The sequence below is a fragment of the Enoplosus armatus genome, chromosome 23, assembly GCF_043641665.1.
Source record: "Enoplosus armatus isolate fEnoArm2 chromosome 23, fEnoArm2.hap1, whole genome shotgun sequence".
Lineage (NCBI taxonomy): Eukaryota > Metazoa > Chordata > Actinopteri > Centrarchiformes > Enoplosidae > Enoplosus > Enoplosus armatus.
Window position 1 is genome coordinate 9,673,973 of NC_092202.1, and position 17,388 is coordinate 9,691,360.

At 41.3% G+C, this 17,388-nt stretch overlaps 1 protein-coding gene across 3 annotated transcripts; it reads left to right on the plus strand.

The window, feature by feature from the left end:
* The first annotated feature begins 1,693 nt into the window (after positions 1 to 1,693).
* Positions 1,694 to 17,124, plus strand: sec24d (SEC24 homolog D, COPII coat complex component). Of its 3 annotated transcripts, none has more exons than XM_070929656.1 (23): positions 1,694 to 1,841; positions 2,310 to 2,412; positions 2,680 to 2,816; positions 2,949 to 3,113; positions 3,159 to 3,290; positions 3,578 to 3,699; positions 4,122 to 4,233; positions 4,552 to 4,679; positions 6,235 to 6,373; positions 6,515 to 6,630; positions 7,396 to 7,520; positions 9,605 to 9,796; positions 10,109 to 10,202; positions 11,011 to 11,127; positions 11,317 to 11,487; positions 12,016 to 12,112; positions 12,224 to 12,369; positions 12,470 to 12,608; positions 13,184 to 13,302; positions 13,453 to 13,632; positions 13,895 to 14,086; positions 14,685 to 14,774; positions 15,371 to 17,124. In XM_070929656.1, exons 1-23 carry the CDS (start codon positions 1,694 to 1,696, stop codon positions 15,509 to 15,511), a joined length of 3,105 nt encoding a protein of 1,034 aa, XP_070785757.1. In that variant the 3' UTR covers positions 15,512 to 17,124. The 3 variants fall into 3 exon arrangements, with proteins under 3 accessions (XP_070785757.1, XP_070785758.1, XP_070785756.1); XM_070929657.1 differs by having other exon boundaries at positions 3,174 to 3,290; XM_070929655.1 differs by having other exon boundaries at positions 2,949 to 3,290.
* The last annotated feature ends 264 nt before the right edge of the window (positions 17,125 to 17,388 follow it).

Below are 17,388 nucleotides of genomic sequence, written 5' to 3' on the forward strand. Positions count from 1 at the left end.
TAGGATGTGATTTTTATAATCATAACAGTGAGTGAAAGCTGTTAAGCTCAGTGTTGAGGTAATGATGAAACGCATGTCGCCTATCATCAAGAACGTACAGGTCCACATCCCCTGTGCTGACGTGTATGGGTTCCCTCTTTTTTCACGCATGCGTACAGCGTTATGCACGACTCTCAGCCCCGTCAAGGTAGCTAAAAACACATCAACTAAAGCAGAAGTTCTACTGTTTACTTTTCAAGGTAAAAGCATATTGTAACGTTTTAAAACAAGTACTTGGGCGTACAGAACGTCAAGATCGTTTTAATAAGCAGTGAAAAAGTTTGTTTTAGAAACAGATATTGTGTTTGAGTCATTTATATCGTGTAAAAACGTTTATTTGTCATTAACGACTTTATTTTGAAATGTACAAGCGGAAGCTGTGTCTCTTTTCTGACGGTGATTTTCGTCGCATAACCAACACAGCGACCGGCGCTTTGGTGGAGTTTGACGTGGCACTCTGGTTTCACTGAGGGCAATATACAGCGAGGAGGACTCTGCCCGATATTCAGGTAAATACCTCCACGACAATATTTACACACTTAGCCAACACAAATGTGTTATTACTCTCAGATAATTTTTCATTTGACGGTATTTGTTTAAAATGAGTGCGCTTCTGGTGCAGAGGGAAACTTTGTAGAAATTTCCGCGTAGCTAGCAAGATGTTGTCTATCAACACTGAATGAGGTGCTGTGCTGTCATGTTACTGCGCTGTTTCGATAAGGTGTTAAGCCATATGTTAGAGCTAACATATTGTACTACAAAGAGGACAACGTGTGTGTCCGTTCAGCTGGAAGTTTTTGAAGGAAGGCAGGGATGCTCAGATATTTAGCCATCATAACGGTCTTTGACGTGGCAATACTCGGAAGTGGCAGATGCAGTTAACTATTGAACTGAACAATAAACCACGGTTATGTGTTTATGTGTTTCTTTATGCTTTATGTTTGGGTAAAATGTGCTCAGTTGGTTATTATTATGTACTAAAAACGGATTTCGTGGATTACGCAGCTATTATTTTTGTTGACCCCACTGTGCCTAAGTTCAACTTGTTTTAAAAGTCTACAGGCCCATTGCTTTTATAACTTATTATTTACTGCGTCCCAGATGACAGAAAAACTCATAGTCCATTGACACCCTGTAGGCCAAGACTTGGAGTGCAAAGGGTTTGTTTAAATGGCCTTAATTACAGGCTTATATGGGTATTCATGTAGCCAGAATTATGCAAAATGTGAGGGTAAACACTGCATATTAGCTTATTAACTGTTATTGAATTGTAGTTCTGACAACTCATGTAGTCCCTTGAAGATAATATTAACAAGGGTAGGCCCGCCTTATCTCACAAGCAGCAATGTCAAAGGTCCATATGACAGGATTGTTGATGATTGCATGAAGTCAAATATCAGCTGTTATTGGTGTGGCTTTGTAAACATGCTAGATTAAAGACATACATTAATAGGGTGGATGTAAACTGAAAATGGCATGTTTTCACCAGGAATTTTCTGTGTCTATTTCTCTATCATTTGTTGTCAAAATTAAGTAGAAACACTCAAGTATATGTATACATCGTGCAAACTTTCAATTCCACTCTTTCAACTTAACAGGTTGTCAAGACTCATTCATCCTGGCATGAGAAGACAGTAACAGCTATCCCATCAACATGAGTCAACAAGGTTATGTTGCTGCACCCCCATACTCACAGGCCCAGCCAGGGATGGGGGGCTACCAAGGTGGATTTGGAACTGGTCCTGCGCAGCCCCTCTACGGACACTATGGGGGACCGCCTCAGGCATTCAATGCTCCAACAGGTAAAGGACTTCTACTCTTGTTTTGGATTGTTTCCCAAATAACATGGTTGTTAGGGTGTCATTTAACAAGTTCAGTCTTGCCACCATGCAAAATCAGCTCATTCATTCTTGAATTGTATCAATAATAACAGCAAGTGCTCTCTCTTTGCCGTTTTGGGCTGACATGAATATTTTCAAATAACAGCTGCAGGTGTTGTGTATTGTATTGTTCATTGTGTTTTATCTGTCATGGAGTGAATTTGTTTGTCTGTACCAGCAGCACAAGCAAAGGTATAGTAACTTTCTTGGCCTTATTTTAAATGTCACTGCACACTGAGGCAAGCTCCGTATGATGGTGCAGACACATTTTTGAAGTCCCTAGAGTTTCAGTAGAACTACTGACATACTTAAGGTCCTTAGAAAAGAAGGTTAGGAGGACAACATTACATACAAATATACTGTACACATGGTGTCCGTTACTCACCGCAGGTATGATAAAATCACCTGTTTCCTCTGCTGCCGGTATGCCTCCACCTCCAGTGTCCAGCCAGTACAATCCAAATGTCCAGCAGAATGGTGCACATCCACAAAGGTAACTGTCTTCACTAAACAGCAGCTGTTTGGCACAGCGAATTTTCTCTTTGAAATCAACATGAGGAGATTATGAATGTCCAAGCATTACAGATGATGAACCATAAGAGGCACTTCATTGTTAAATTGAGTGATTGTCAGGATTAGATGCAACAGGGCTGTGTTAGCAAAAGTTCATACTGCATGTTAAAAACAACTTCAAGTATTAAGCAGATCACAAGATGTATATTATCTGCTGTATATTAATAACTGTTCTTATATTCCTCAGATACCCTGCTCCACCAGCTGCTTCTGCTGCTTATGGACAGTCTCTACAGTCCCCATACAACAGCATGGCCTCTGCAGCCCCACCTCCAGCGCAGCAGCTCACCAATCAGATGAGTGCTATGAACTTGGGAAACTATGGTAAGTCTGCTATTTACTGATTTATACTTTCTATAACAAGTAATCGGTTGTATTGATTATAGTTTTTCAGTGGAAGGGATGAGACGGGGACTCACTCACCAGACTGTATTTCTTCATTTCTCAATTGTGTAGCCCCAGGTCCCATGCAGGGCCCTCCTCCTCCACCAAGCTCTGTAGCCCAGCAGCCTTTCCAAACATCCCCTCCTCCAGCAATGGGCCAGCCACAGATGCCTCCAGGCCTGCAGTCCCCCCACATGTCTCCACCACAGTCACCCCCAGCAAGCATGTCGATGGCTGGCCCGCCGATGGCTGGCCCGCCGATGGCAGGCCCACCTATGGCAGGCCCACCAATGGCAGGCCCACCTATGGCAGGCATGGGTAGACCCTTCCCCGGGCCACCTCCTCCAGGCCCTGGAGGTTTTCAGCAGCCTGGTCCTGGAGCTGCTGGTCCACTAGGATACCCACAGCAAGCAGGTAACTGTGACACTGTAAAGCAAAGACTGTATATATGATACTGATACATGGTCATTAGCTCAGCGAACAGATTCTGTGGTCAGAGGAATCTCCTGCTTGACAGACAGAAATGAACAACAGCAAACAGAGGTAGTTTATGAAAATACTTGAAACCACAACACAGTAAAAAAGTTTAACCATTCACAACAGAAAGTGTTTAATCTTTTCATGTAGTGTGTCTTTGATGCTTGATTCTCCACTGAGGTAAATATCATTTAATAGCCACTATATCCTGTTTTAATGTACAGGTCAGTTTGGGGGACAAATGGCGGGGCCCCAGCCAGGCATGCCAGGGGCCTTCCCTGGAGCACCAGGCGGACTGGCTGGACCACCTCAGAAGAAACTGGACCCTGACTCTATTCCCAGCACAGTGAGTAGACGACTAATACTCCTGGGACGGCTTACCTTCGCATACCAGCATACCATATGTCATTCCACATTTTCTGTCCTGAACCAGCAGCTTCTTAATTCCTCAAAAGGTGTCCGGCAAAAGCATGCACATCTTATCTTTTGTTAACATTACTGAGTATTTTTAATGACTTATTGAATGAATTATATGTTGGGTAATGTAAAATAATTAAGAAACAGAAAAATGGTTGGTGACATTAGTCTTCACATTTGGGCCTATAATCAAGCTGAAGCAAACATGAACTTAATGAACATTGCCTTATTTGTTTGCCATGTATTTAAGCTGTCACTATTAATGAAGTATCTGTTTTTAAAAACATGGTATCTACCTAACAACTCTAGAGGAATCAGATTGCACTGTAATGCATAATGTGTCTGCTTCAGACTCAAGTCATTGAGGATGACCAAGTGAAACAAGGGGGACAGGTCTTCAACACAAACATCAGAGGACAGGTTCCACCTCTGGTCACCACTGACTTCACAGTACAGGACCAAGGTAACTCATGATAACATTTAAACCTCTCTTCAAGCACAAAATATCTGTTGTAGATGTCTAAGTATCGTTTACCTAAAAATCGTTTTTTAAACACTCTTTTTTTCTACAATTTAAAATGTATTATATATTATATATATATTATGCATACACATACATAAGCTTTTGCTCAAAATGTAGACATTTCCTTGAGAATTTTAATCATTAACTGTTTCTAATAATTGTAAATTAAACATGGAGGATTATTGCCCGCACAGTGGTAACAGAAATGTGCTCTGTCATAATATCGACGTCATTAATCCTTCTTTTTGCTAATCTCAGGCAATGCCAGTCCCAGGTTCATACGCTGCACCACCTACTCCCTACCCTGCACCGCTGATCTGGCCAAACAATGTCAGGTGCCTTTGGCTTCCGTCATTAAACCCTTTGCCAGTTTGCCAAAGAATGAGGTAAGTCATGGTTTTACTTATAATTTACAGCCAGTTCAAATAATATCAATAATACATAATCACCTGCTAAGATAAACTGAAAAGGGAGAGAAAGGCTGAATAGATTCCTATCAGCTTGGCTGTGCCTGGTGTGCTGTAAGTGCAGGTAATGATGAACGCTAACACACACCAGTGTCTCCCACAGATTGAGAATTAGTAGTGGTCAGTGTTGGGAAGCATTCATCACTTGAGTAGGCTGTAATACAGCATTGTGTCCAGAATTCCGATGATTTTTTTTATCTTTACACATCAATACATATTCTCAACCAGTCTGCATTTCCATGGAGACTTTTGGAAGGAAATAAAATCATACAATACAAAAACGTCTTCTTGGGTGGGCCTAAATTCTGTATATGGGAGACATTGCATGCAGAAACATTGATCCTTCATCAAAGCATCTCTTTCTCTATACAAGAACACTTGTGGGAGACTGTGTTTTTCTGCAGTAGGAAGACCCAATTAGTGTACTTCCCATGGAGGATCTATGTTAAAGGTTATTAAGGCCTAAAACGAGACACGTTTTTGTTAATGATTTCCTACGGTAGCATTTACCTTTAGGATAGAAATTTGGTACATTTCAGGACAGTAGAATATGCACCCACCAAATGTGCTTCTCCTTGGATACATGCCTCTGTGTACTACAAAAGTTAATTTGTCCCGTGAATGACCTCCTTTTGGATCATATGTGATCCAAGAATCCTGCCTTAGATATTTTCCCCCCTCCACTGGCCTTGTCCCAGGCACCAATTGGCCTTTTTAGGCAATGTTAGCTTTCTCTCATCTGACTTTAGGCTAATTAGCTAATGTCAGATCTGCAGGGACCACTGCAGAAGAAAGAAGGTTTATACAAAAGGAATCAAACTTGAGTGCACTTCACTCTCAGATCTGATAGCATCTTGTTCAGCAAATATTCCCACTACAATTATACCAAAACAGTAAAACATGCTCTGAGTTTGTCCATAACTCAAAAGAGCATGCTGTTGTGCTTGGATGCTGTGTGCATTGTTTTGTCATCCAACGGGTTTTGTTCTCTGTGCTGAGTAAACAGCCCTAAAATAATGTAAACACGCTTACTTTCCACCGTGAAGTCTCCAGTCTAATTATAGACCTGCTTGCTGCTGCCTTGTCTGTATGTGTTTTATGGTAGTTGAGTTCATTTAAAGCAAACATTTTCAATTAATGTGGTGGCAAAGCCTGCAGGGAGTCTTAAATACACAGTCTTTGAGTCTCTGAGGGCCTGCAAACGGTACTCAGTAACAGTGCTGTGGTGTGTGTATTAAACAGCTTCATGCTAAGCATTTACATTCCACGTTCTGTATACAAAAGTGCAATGTATGGTCCATAGATGTGATTCTGAACACACTGAAGAATTTAGATCTTATAGCTGTTACAGTCATCAATTTCCCTTTAAGGAACAGTTATCTGCCTCTTTTTTTAAATACAAAGGCCTGATTTTATTTAGGAATAGCTGTTGAAAACTTGACCATAATGTGTTTTTGTGTGTGTCCTTGTGCAGACTCCTCTATATGTTGTGAACCATGGTGAGACAGGCCCAATCCGCTGCAATCGATGCAAGGCCTACATGTGTCCCTACATGCAGTTTATCGATGGAGGTCGTCGCTACCAGTGTGGTTTCTGCAACTGTGTCAATGAAGGTACAGTCCAATGCAATAAAAGCTACGTCATTCTAAACATGTTGATTTTTGAGTTATTTAACAAGAGAACAGGTAAACGCTAAACTATGAATATATTGTGCACAGTTCTATATTAAGTTTTATTTCTTTGTCTTACCTTAGTGCCAGTCTTCTTCTTCCAACATCTTGACCACATGGGCCGGAGGGTGGACTTCTACGAGAGGCCTGAGCTGTCCCTGGGGTCCTACGAATTTGTAGCCACCCTGGAATACTGCAAGGTACAAGACAACAACTAAACATCTATTGACTACTATTCAAAACACATCATGCAGAGATTAAGTTGATCAGTAGAAACAAGCACTTCATTTCAGGGATTGTTTGTTGGTGTAAAGCAGAGTCTATGCACAGATGAATTAACAGGATTGCATTACTGATTTTACTGAAGGACCTTTTGACACCCTACATTATTCATCAGGAGCCGATGATCTCAAAACTGAAGGCTGGACAGAAAGTGTTCAGCCCAGTTCTTTTGCAAGCGATGCCAATCAGCTGAAGTCCCCATGGAGGCTGTGATTGTTGAGAGCAACATTAGAGGGTCAGAGTAAGCTGGCAAAGTTGAGTCACTCCACTGGCCCACTTTTGCTCTGTTTATTAAGACTTATAAACAGCCTCTGCTAGCCAGCTATTAAAACAAAAGCCTGCAAGTTGAGTGTCTTGTCATGGGTTGCACTATCACTGTGGAAACATAACATGTTACTGACAATGCCCCCCCCCCCATGAGGGTAGACCCCAAGCTTTGGGCCTCTGTTGATACGCTATGATTTGACCTTAATTTAGAGGGTCCAGGACTGAAAAGAAGAATCATTTGTTTGCTCATGGCCACTTTATTCAAGAGCTTAAGTTTGCACAAGGAACATTTGTTTTTTCTCATTTCCTTTTGAAATTAGGTATTTTATGCTGCATGCTTGTCAAGCCATGTTAGCCTGGAAAGATTTTAAAAATGGCAACTAATTCATTACACCTGCTGCCTTCTTCTCACACAGAACAACAAGCCTGCAAATCCTCCTGCCTACATCTTTATGATTGACGTGTCCTACAACAACATTAAAAGTGGGCTGGTCAAACTGATATGTGACGAGCTGAAGACTCTACTGGAGAATCTTCCCAGGTACACACAGTAAATCAGAAACACACACTAATGCAGTTATTCTGCTACATCAGGTGCTTTGCTATGTAAGAGACTACTGTCCACTGATAGAAATTCAGGGTGCATTGTGGATTAAACAAATTCACTAAAAAGTGTTAACACTGTTAATACAGTTCACATCCAACATAATGTGCCTTGCCGAATAAGGACTTCCCTCAAGTCTTAAACACCAAGCCAACTATTTGTTCTCATCAGCTGAATACTCTTGCATGAAGTTTTGCAGATGACGGGTATCGGTTAGGGAGGACGCCAAGGCTGCCAAAAACGGAAAATATCATAGTGCAGGCTCTCTTCTCAGAAAGGCATCCAACACAAAAATGAAACAAAAAGCTTTGTCGCACAGACTCTCTGGTTCTGTGGGAAGCTTTTGATTAATCACGGAGGAGAGGATGATGTACTGTACACCTGGTTACTCCCAAAATAACTTTCTCTCTCCACTTCATTAGTGCCAGCAGCAATATATCCATATTTGTCTGCTGCCATGACATCATCCTTAAAACACTTCGTAGAAGTGTACTCCAGATAAGCCCCCTCTTCAGCTGCATTTGAATCTTTACTTGTTTTTACAGGCTCTAAATTAAAGCATTTTGGACACCCTGCATTTTTATGGTCTATGTAATTCTGCAGTATCTGCCCACTGCATGTTTAATTCAGTCAAGATAAAGCTAGAGGGCGGTTTAAGTAAATGCAGGTGTAGACCTAGACATTTTAATCACTGTCTGGTATGAGAAAGAGCAAAATAGACTCTTCTGAATCTGTTATTTCCAACTGCACCTGTGACTAATGTTCATGGAGGAGCTGTGGGCTCACAGCTGACCAGTGGCATATTTACTTCAAAGGGTTTTGCAGTAACTGTTTTCAGCCACATTACATGTTTCTCAGTGTGTCTGCATGATTTAAGAAGAGAGACCTACACACTGCAGTCGGCAGTGTCAGTAAAGAATGCTTTTAAATGACTTTTAAAAGCTTTTGATGTATGTTTTGTTCAAGCTAGCTACCAGTTCCAACCCAAACTTAGAGCGTACTGGTGAATCTCAGGGGTTTCCATGTCTTTATTTCTTTAGTGATTTTTTTTGGTATCGCTTTATTTTACAGGTCAGTCATTTCTTAACAAATTCCTACAACGTTTCCAGGAAAGGTAATTTAGTACTAATTAAAGGGGGAAAAAAGACAGTGCTCCATTGTTACACTTCTAATCTATTAATTCCAATGAATTGCTAGCTTAACTTAGAAAGCTTTTTAGTCAGTGGATAGCAAATCAGCTGAACCTCCAAAAACATGAAATTTGTCTCTAGGCAAACATAAAATTCAATGTATATAAAGAATAAAGTTTCCAATAATAAATGAATAATACATTAATATTTAATTTGGTTTAAATGAGGAGGAGGAATGTATGGATGCAAAATAAAGCGTTACCTTCTTTGGTAACAGTGTAAATATAGAGGCATGTTGTCTGTAACACTGAGAAAAAGACAAAGAGAAAAACAATCAAAATAGCAGCATGACTCACAAGTAAACGGCTTTAGTGGTTTTCTTCACCGACCAACATTTACTTGGCTTTTGTAAACCTGTAGCTTCCTTTCCTTTGGATCACCATTTAGGATGTTAGATTAAACATAAAACATAAACAAGTCCATATTGGATGTTATTCTGCTCTTGGATGACTGTTTATACTTATGACTTGCCAAACTTGACATAGTTAATTATTTGGTGGAATAGCGCTCGAAAGGAATGGTCATTTTCTGTTGTGTTTTCTTTTGCACTTGAAAAGCGCCCATTTCATTATGTTATTTAAGTAACAGCTTCTATGCTTTTACTGTTTTAACCTCGACTGCTGGTCCAGTAAGCAGAAGCAGTAAGATCTCAGCAATGACTGCAGGATGGTAGTGGATTCTTGTAAACATGACAGCAAGCACAAACACAGCTTTGACATCTTGGACTAAACTGATTTTATACACTGCACACATGCAGCCATTGTAAATAACATTTCAACTGACTTACTAGAAACCTCTTGGCACTCACTGATGCTTGTTCTCCCTCACCAGAGAGGACGGTATGGAGAGCTCTGCGATTAAGGTCGGCTTCGTCACCTACAACAAGATCCTCCACTTCTATAATGTGAAGAGCGCCTTGGCCCAGCCCCAGATGATGGTGGTCTCAGACACAGCCGAGATGTTTGTCCCGCTGCTTGATGGCTTCCTTGTCAACTACCAGGACTCGAGGGCTGTTATCTCCAAGTAAGAGACAACTTTTTATTCATTTCTGGAAGAACTTTATCTTGGATGAAGAGAATTCTGTCCAGTTTAATCCAGCTAAAGAAAATAAATGTTAGTGTAGTTTTATATCACCGGACAGGAACCTGTTTAATCAATCTTTTAAAAGTAAAAAAAAAAACAGACAAAATACTGAATCAATGTTGAGTCTTTTACTTGTATGCATTACAATCAAACATTGTCATGTGAAAGCATTCAACAAGGCAGCGAGAACAATGTGACATGTCTTAAGTATATCAAAATACAAAGTCATAATCCTGTCCCTTTCCCCTCTAGCCTCCTGGACCAGATCCCTGATATGTTTGCAGACAGCAACGAGAGCGAAACGGTCTTTGCCCCCGTCATCCAGGCCGGCGTGGAGGCATTCAAGGTTAGCCAGTGTGACATCTGTCAACATGAAGCGCAAGATGAGGGGGCTACTGCAATCTCCCTGAATCATGTGTGGTTGCTATAGTTTGGGTGTGAACGATTCAAACGTCATTAGCACGATTGGAAGCATCCTATTTGACAAGCCACATTTGATTAGCAGCAGTGTTTCTCAATCTAACACCCAGATCTCTTTTAAGTTTTTGTCATTTTTATCTTCATAATCGTGGAGTCCAATAAAATGTAATGCAGCCAAAACACATAAAAGGGGCAACAAATTTAAATGTAAACTGAAGAAAAATTTCACCTACCCCCACTAGACAAAAAGCTTCACATTTTGCTCACCACAGCTTTGGCATTGACGTCTGAACTTATTGAACTTGTCAACTCAGCAAAGTTTCTTTTTTTCTCATCCTGATATGTTTGTGTTTACTTTCTAACAAACTTCCCCAGTGATATGAGGTCAGTCTTTTGGCACACAGGGAAGGAAAAGTTCACACACAGCTTTTAATTGGAAGCAGTTGTGACATTACACAACAACAAAGAGTCTGACTTATTTGTCCATGCCTGTCCATGTTCAGATTTTTAGTTTGGGCATTGCTTACATCTTTCCTGTATCAGTTTATTTTGCAACACAGGGGAGTACTGTGTGAATAAAGTTTGTTATTATGAGAAGAATTGGATCCTCTGCATGAGTGGGATTTTGCACTGTGTGACCTCATGATTTCATGGTAAAGCCATAAACAACATGTCAGGAAGGAGCACGCTGCACACCTCAGTGTTTCTCCCTCTCATCGTTCTCTCCCCTCCAGGCAGCAGAATGCAGCGGGAAGCTCTTCATCTTCCAATCCTCCATGCCCACTGCCGAGGCTCCTGGCAAACTGAAGAACAGGGACGACAAAAAGCTGGTCAACACAGAGAAAGAGAAAGTGAGTAGCTTTTTGTGTTGAGTGAACTTATATTGTACGGCTTATTCTCCAAATACAGACTTCTGGCAGTTGTAGATTGAGTAAAAGCTCAGTGCAGGCCAGGGCTTAGTTTACTTGCAGCAAGCGAAGGACTTGCTACTACAGGCCACTCCCGACTTACCCTAATTCAATTATCTGTTTTTCCCTTAGACCCTGTTCCAGCCTCAGAAAGGAGTGTATGAGCAGCTGTCTAAGGAGTGTGTGGCACAGGGCTGCTGTGTGGATCTCTTCCTCTTCCCCAGCCAGTATGTGGACTTGGCAACCATGGCAGATGTGCCCTCGCACACCGGAGGCTCCGTCTACAAGTACAACAACTTCCAGGTACAGCATTCGGCAGGCATACCTGTAGCACATGAAGGACAGTGTGGCAAACAATGCTTTTTCAGTTTTTATTTCTTGTTGTTACACTGAGAATTCATGATTTAACACACAGGCATAATAAAAGCTAGTTGTATCCACATAATGACTTTGGAGCAGTTCCCACAGTCTATTATAAACCTGTCCCATAGGACTGGTAGAACAAGCATGGGAAATTGCTCCAAACTGTACAAACACACAACATGCTAAATCAATACAATGCAGTTTAACACACATGGCCTAAACTTACACTGGAATACTATAAATAACAGTACAATGTAGACATTAATCACATTACGGCATCTGTCTCATTTAGTGTTCATTTATTTTTTACTTTTGCCCAAACGGGCATTTCAGGAAGTCATCTCTGTTAGTTTTAGACTACATGACTTGTGTTAAAGTCCATTTAGTCTGCTTGTCATTGGCGTGGGAACAAATTGTGACAACACTGCCATCTGCTGGTTGAAGCTTATGCACATAAAATATTGTCAGGTGGAGACGGATGGGGAGCATTTCCTGAGAGACCTGAGGAAAGACGTGCAGAAGAGTATCGGATTTGACGCCATCATGCGTGTTCGTACCAGCACAGGTAAGGAACAGAGTGAGAGCATTTAGGGTTTGTAATAACCCAAGATTACCCTTGCGCTACAAGGAGATACCTCTCAGTAATTTACATTTTTGTGTGTGTGTTTGCTCTCAGGCTTCAGAGCCACAGACTTCTTTGGTGCCATCCATATGAACAACACCACAGATATAGAGATGGCAGCTGTGGATTGCGACAAGGCCGTGACCGTCGAGTTCAAGCACGACGACACGCTCAGCGAGGAGACCGGGGCACTCATGCAGGTATTTTAAAAATGTGCCTTATTTACAGTTCCTTTTGGTTTTGTCAGGACTCAAATCCCCAAGGTCTGATTATAACTTTTGCTTGCACTCTGTTTCCCAGTGTGCCTTGCTGTACACCACCATCAGTGGACAGCGACGTCTCCGCATCCACAACCTCAATCTGAACTGCAGCTTGCAGTTGTTGGAGCTGTACAAGAGCTGCGAGACCGACTCACTCATCAACTTCTTTGCCAAATCAGGTGAGAATTCACTAAGATAGTCTCCTCCATAGCCACACATACTATATTGAAACATCCTTTGCTTTGCACGTACCTTGATTGTGAAACAGGATAGTAGTACATGTTTTCTCTCCCATGATCCTTAAGCTGTCCATTATTTGAGTTTGAGTCACAGTTCTCTTTATTTCAAATCAAAATAACTTTATTTATCCGCTTGTGGGTGTAATGTAGTGCAGACGTATCATCCTGACCGTTGTTGAACTTACCCCATGCATCTACTAATGCTCGACTTATGAGTAGAACAAGAATGAGTTGTGGAAATAAGGACCACATGTTTCACATAAAGTACAGATGACACTGAGCCCTTCTGTAATCTGCACACAGCGAGTCTTAAGTACAGCTGTATTACTGACCTTCAGTTGCCTTCTTTCATTGGTCCTGCTGCTCCTCAGCTCTCTTTCTTCCCCTGCCTGATTTTTTTTCCTTTCATCGTTTGTCTTCCCCTTGCTTATCCTGAGCTGCCAATTGGGCCCCTGTGCCCCCCCGCCCGCCCCCTTCTCCTGTCTTTTAACTAACCTTTTCTCATGCCCACTCAGCTTACCGTGCCATATTGAACCAGCCTCTAAAGAATGTGAGGGAGATCCTGGTCAACCAGACGGCCCACATGTTGGCCTGCTACAGGAAGAACTGTGCCAGCCCCTCCGCTGCCAGCCAGGTCAGTCCAGGACAGCACCTGGAATGAAATTTAGGCTTTGATTTTAGGATACAAAGAACTCCTTGATGTGCATAGCATATGTGACACAATCAATTTGTGCTGTCTCTCAGAAAGTAACAGAATGTTTTTTATGCATTTATCCATATGTAGCTGATCCTGCCCGATGCCATGAAGGTGTTTCCAGTCTACATGAACAGCCTCATGAAGACTGCTCCCCTGGTTGGCAGCACAGAGCTCTCAACAGACGACAGAGCCCATCAAAGGCTGTCGGTCATGGCCATGGGGGTGGAGGACACGCAGCTGCTGCTCTACCCACGCCTCACCCCGCTGGTAGGGGACAAACTCACACACACTGAGCGTACAGTAACTTCTTTGGGACACTCACTTTCTTTCCATACTTATTTTTTCAGTTTAACTGTTGAGATAAATCTATTTATATGTATTTAGATCATTTGGCGTATAGAAGGGAATGGGTGTATTTACCTTGTGGGTGTAAAGTTTCCTGAAGAATTGTCTGTGTGCTTTGTGAACTCTCCCATTTCACTGTCAGACAGTGTAATAATAATCTAATCTAATAAATGTGTTTTTTCAGCACAACATGGACGTCAGCAGCGAGGCTCTGCCTGCCCCGCTGCGCTGTTCAGAGGAGCGTCTGACAGACTCTGGCATGTTCCTGCTGGAGAACGGCCACTCCATGTTTCTGTGGCTGGGCCAAGCCAGCCCACCAGACCTCATCCAGAACATCTTTAACCTGCCCTCCCTCGCCCACCTGCAAGGACACATGGTCAGAACTCATTTAACTTCGAGCTCAGCGTATTCATAAGCAAATGAAACTGAATCTGTTTTCAGATGAGACATTTCTTACCTCTGTGGTGCCTGGAGGCATTACAGTATGGTAAGAGAATGTCTGGATGTTAAGTTAGGCAATATGCCTTAGAATTATAAATACACTTTTGAGAAATAGACACTTCATTACTCAGCAAATATTGAATTTGTAATAAAATCTTACATGATTTGATCCAATAGGAACTATTTGAAACATCAAAATAGATCAACTCCACAAGTTTAACCTGTAAAATGAGCTAAACTGAGTCAACAGTATGGTAATTAAACACAAACCTCACACAAAGTTCAAAGATGGACATTTATTTTCAAGGCAGAAGTCAAATAACACTCCAACATGTGGTGCTGGTACATAAGAGTAGGAAGTAGAGCAGACGTGTAACTATTAATATTTCAAGGAAAAGTACCAACTTCTTTTAAAATTGTTTATAAGTGATCTCAACTTAAAAATCAAGGTTTGCTTCCTCATAATACATGAATACATGAACTAGTGCCAGTGAATTATTAACCCTTGTTATTATTCTAATTGTGTTTTTCAGTGTGCGCTGCCAGAACTGGACAACCCTTTGTCAAAGAAGGTCCGATCCATCATCGACAGCCTGCTTGAAAAGAGGCCGAACTCTATGAAGGTAAGATATCCAGAGCAGCAACTCACTCCGAAAAACCTCTGTTTAAGAACAAGCAAGACTTTCTCTTCAAACTTTTTAACTAATTAATACAAGAGGAAACATTTTGGTTTAACACAGGGCAGAACAGATTGAAGCTAACTGCCTCCCTCTAGTGGAGCTAGTAAGGAAATACATCCCCCCTCAACTGCTACAACAGCCTCATTTAAAATGTTTTATTTTTATGACGACACATTACTGTATAAATGGATGGGCTAAGTGTTTTAAAGATAAAAAGGACACTATTTTTATTTCTTGAACTTTATGATATAATTGAACTCTTGATGGTACATTTCATTGCTGTTGAGTGGCCACAAGCACTGCAGGCTCAGTGCTTTCGAGCAGTTCGTGTGGGTCAACTGCAGAGGACGGATTAGTTAGAATAACATGTATTCAATAGGGCCTCAAATAAAGAAAAAACACAAATGTGAAACGTGATATCTGAGGCATTAGTCACATGTCAACATTTAGAAGGACGGAGGTCAATGTGCAAGTTGGACCCAGCTGGTAAATGTAAAACCCTTAGTGACCTGCATGTGCTTCCTTTCCTTCCCTCTCAGCTCCAAATTGTGAGGCAGAAGGACAAACCAGAGATGTTGTTCCGTCAGTTCCTGGTGGAGGATAAAGGCCTGCACGGTGGAGCTTCCTACATGGACTTCCTTTGCTACGTTCACCGAGAGATCAGGCAGCTGCTCACTTAACCCCCGCACTGTCTCAGCGCCCCGGTCCCGACTGGCCCGGGAGAAACGCGGCATCTAACGGACCATGCACAAATCTCACAGGGTCAGTCTCAGTCGGCTCCATTTGAATCTTAAGGACGGTTCACAGAAAGAAACTTTGAAGTGTTTTACAAAGACGGAGGAAGAAACGAGGAACCCCTCTCAGATTTAACCTCGAGAGTCCAAAGCTGCCTTTCCAACATGCTTTCTTCGTCCTTTAGTATACACACAGTACGATCTGCAAATAACCACTTGTCACTTGAGGAACTTCCAAGTAAAACTGGAAGAAATGAAATGGCAGTATTTCCCGCACAGCCACTTGTGTGTGACAGACTGTGGAGACTGGAATGACATCAGTGCCTGAGGCTGGAATGCATTTAGGCATAAGGCCCGTTGGCAAAAGCAATACAACACACATCTCCACTGTGCAGTCAATTGAGTTAAGCGGTTTTTTGCTTCACTTTGTAGATTTACTGTGTCAAGAGGTTATTTGTGGACAATACTGTAGATGTTCACTTTGAAACTCAATAAAGTTCGCCAGTCTTTGTTATACATGACTTTCTCCCGTGAAGACTCAATATGTAAGAAGTTTTAAAATCTTAGTTTCTTTTTTAAATAATGCTCAAAGAAATTTTACAGTATTTAAACAACTTATAGAGGTTTCTACATTTTATTGCTGCCCTAGTGGTAAACGTACTAAAATAAACATTTAAATAGTGTATCCACAGTACCGAGTACATCCTAATTTAGCAGAAATAAAAGCCTCTGCTGCTGAGACTGAAAATGATTCCTGTCTTTACACCACAAGTGATTCAAAGCATTCCATTAACACATGCCCCCACCAAAAACAATGTGATTCTTTGACCATTTATAGCAGAGATTTGATCTTCACAGTGTGCTGTGACACAGAAAACGTTTTGTTTTGGTGTTCTGATACAATGAAATGAACACAGCTGTTGCTCTACATAGAGAACAAGGGCCAACTCATGTGTCCTGATGAAAAATGGCACGCTTTTTTGCACTGCACGAGTCAGAATTGGAACTAAAAAGGGATGCTGAAGGGATACTTATTTAAATTTGTAATGCATAAGAGCAATGGGCTGCTAATGAGGCCGAGAGGCATCAAAGGGAAGAAGTTTAGGGACCAAATATAAAGCTTTTCCCCAAAATGTATGATCTGACCTTGCTGGAGTGATTTCATTTTGAGAAATACTTTCCAACAACCGCCAGCTGACTTTCAGAACAAACAGAAAGCAGATCACCTCTGTCAGGATGCCCACATCAGCGCCAAAAGTGTCAGGACAAATGTAAAAATGATCAGTTGCTACAGGAGCGGCTTTTAGTGGAAAAGAAGCTCCCTATTCAACCCAAACTCATTCAAATCTTGTCACATTAATAACTATAATCTGCCAAATTGTCTGTAATGTTGATGTGTAACATTTCTGTCTTGAGTTTCAGCACAGTAACAGCGTAATACTGCATTGCTTCGGTGTAATTCGTGTATGCATTTGAGAAATATTGTACGATTTCGTGTATGTGTGGCCTCCAAAGTCTTTTTGTACATGAAATACACAGCTTGTGTTTTCAAAATATTACCATTTGCCTTAAGTTGATATAATAACTGTTGAAAACAATATGTTAAAATATATATGTCCTAGAGGTCCATGGCCGATTTCAATCTTTTTGGTTTGTATGCAAACTTATCTCAGGTAATTTGAGTACCTTTCTTTTAAGTTGGAGGAGGTGATTTCAATTGAACTGGAAAGATGGACGTTTGTTGTTTTGAGTAGAGTTGGGCTCGGTGTGCCATATATATTTTCTTCCAAACCCTCAACAAATTTTGTCTGAATTAAATTCTT

What these genes read in the sequence shown, in the direction of transcription:
- sec24d (XM_070929655.1), top strand. Translation starts at nt 1,694, where the DNA reads ATGAGTCAACAAGGTTATGTTGCTGCACCCCCATACTCACAGGCCCAG. An exon ending in CTGCAACTGTGTCAATGAAG is followed by an intron (nt 6,374 to 6,514) that starts GTACAGTCCAAT and finishes GTCTTACCTTAG; the next exon opens with TGCCAGTCTTCTTCTTCCAA. An exon ending in GCCCCTCCGCTGCCAGCCAG is followed by an intron (nt 13,303 to 13,452) that starts GTCAGTCCAGGA and finishes ATCCATATGTAG; the next exon opens with CTGATCCTGCCCGATGCCAT.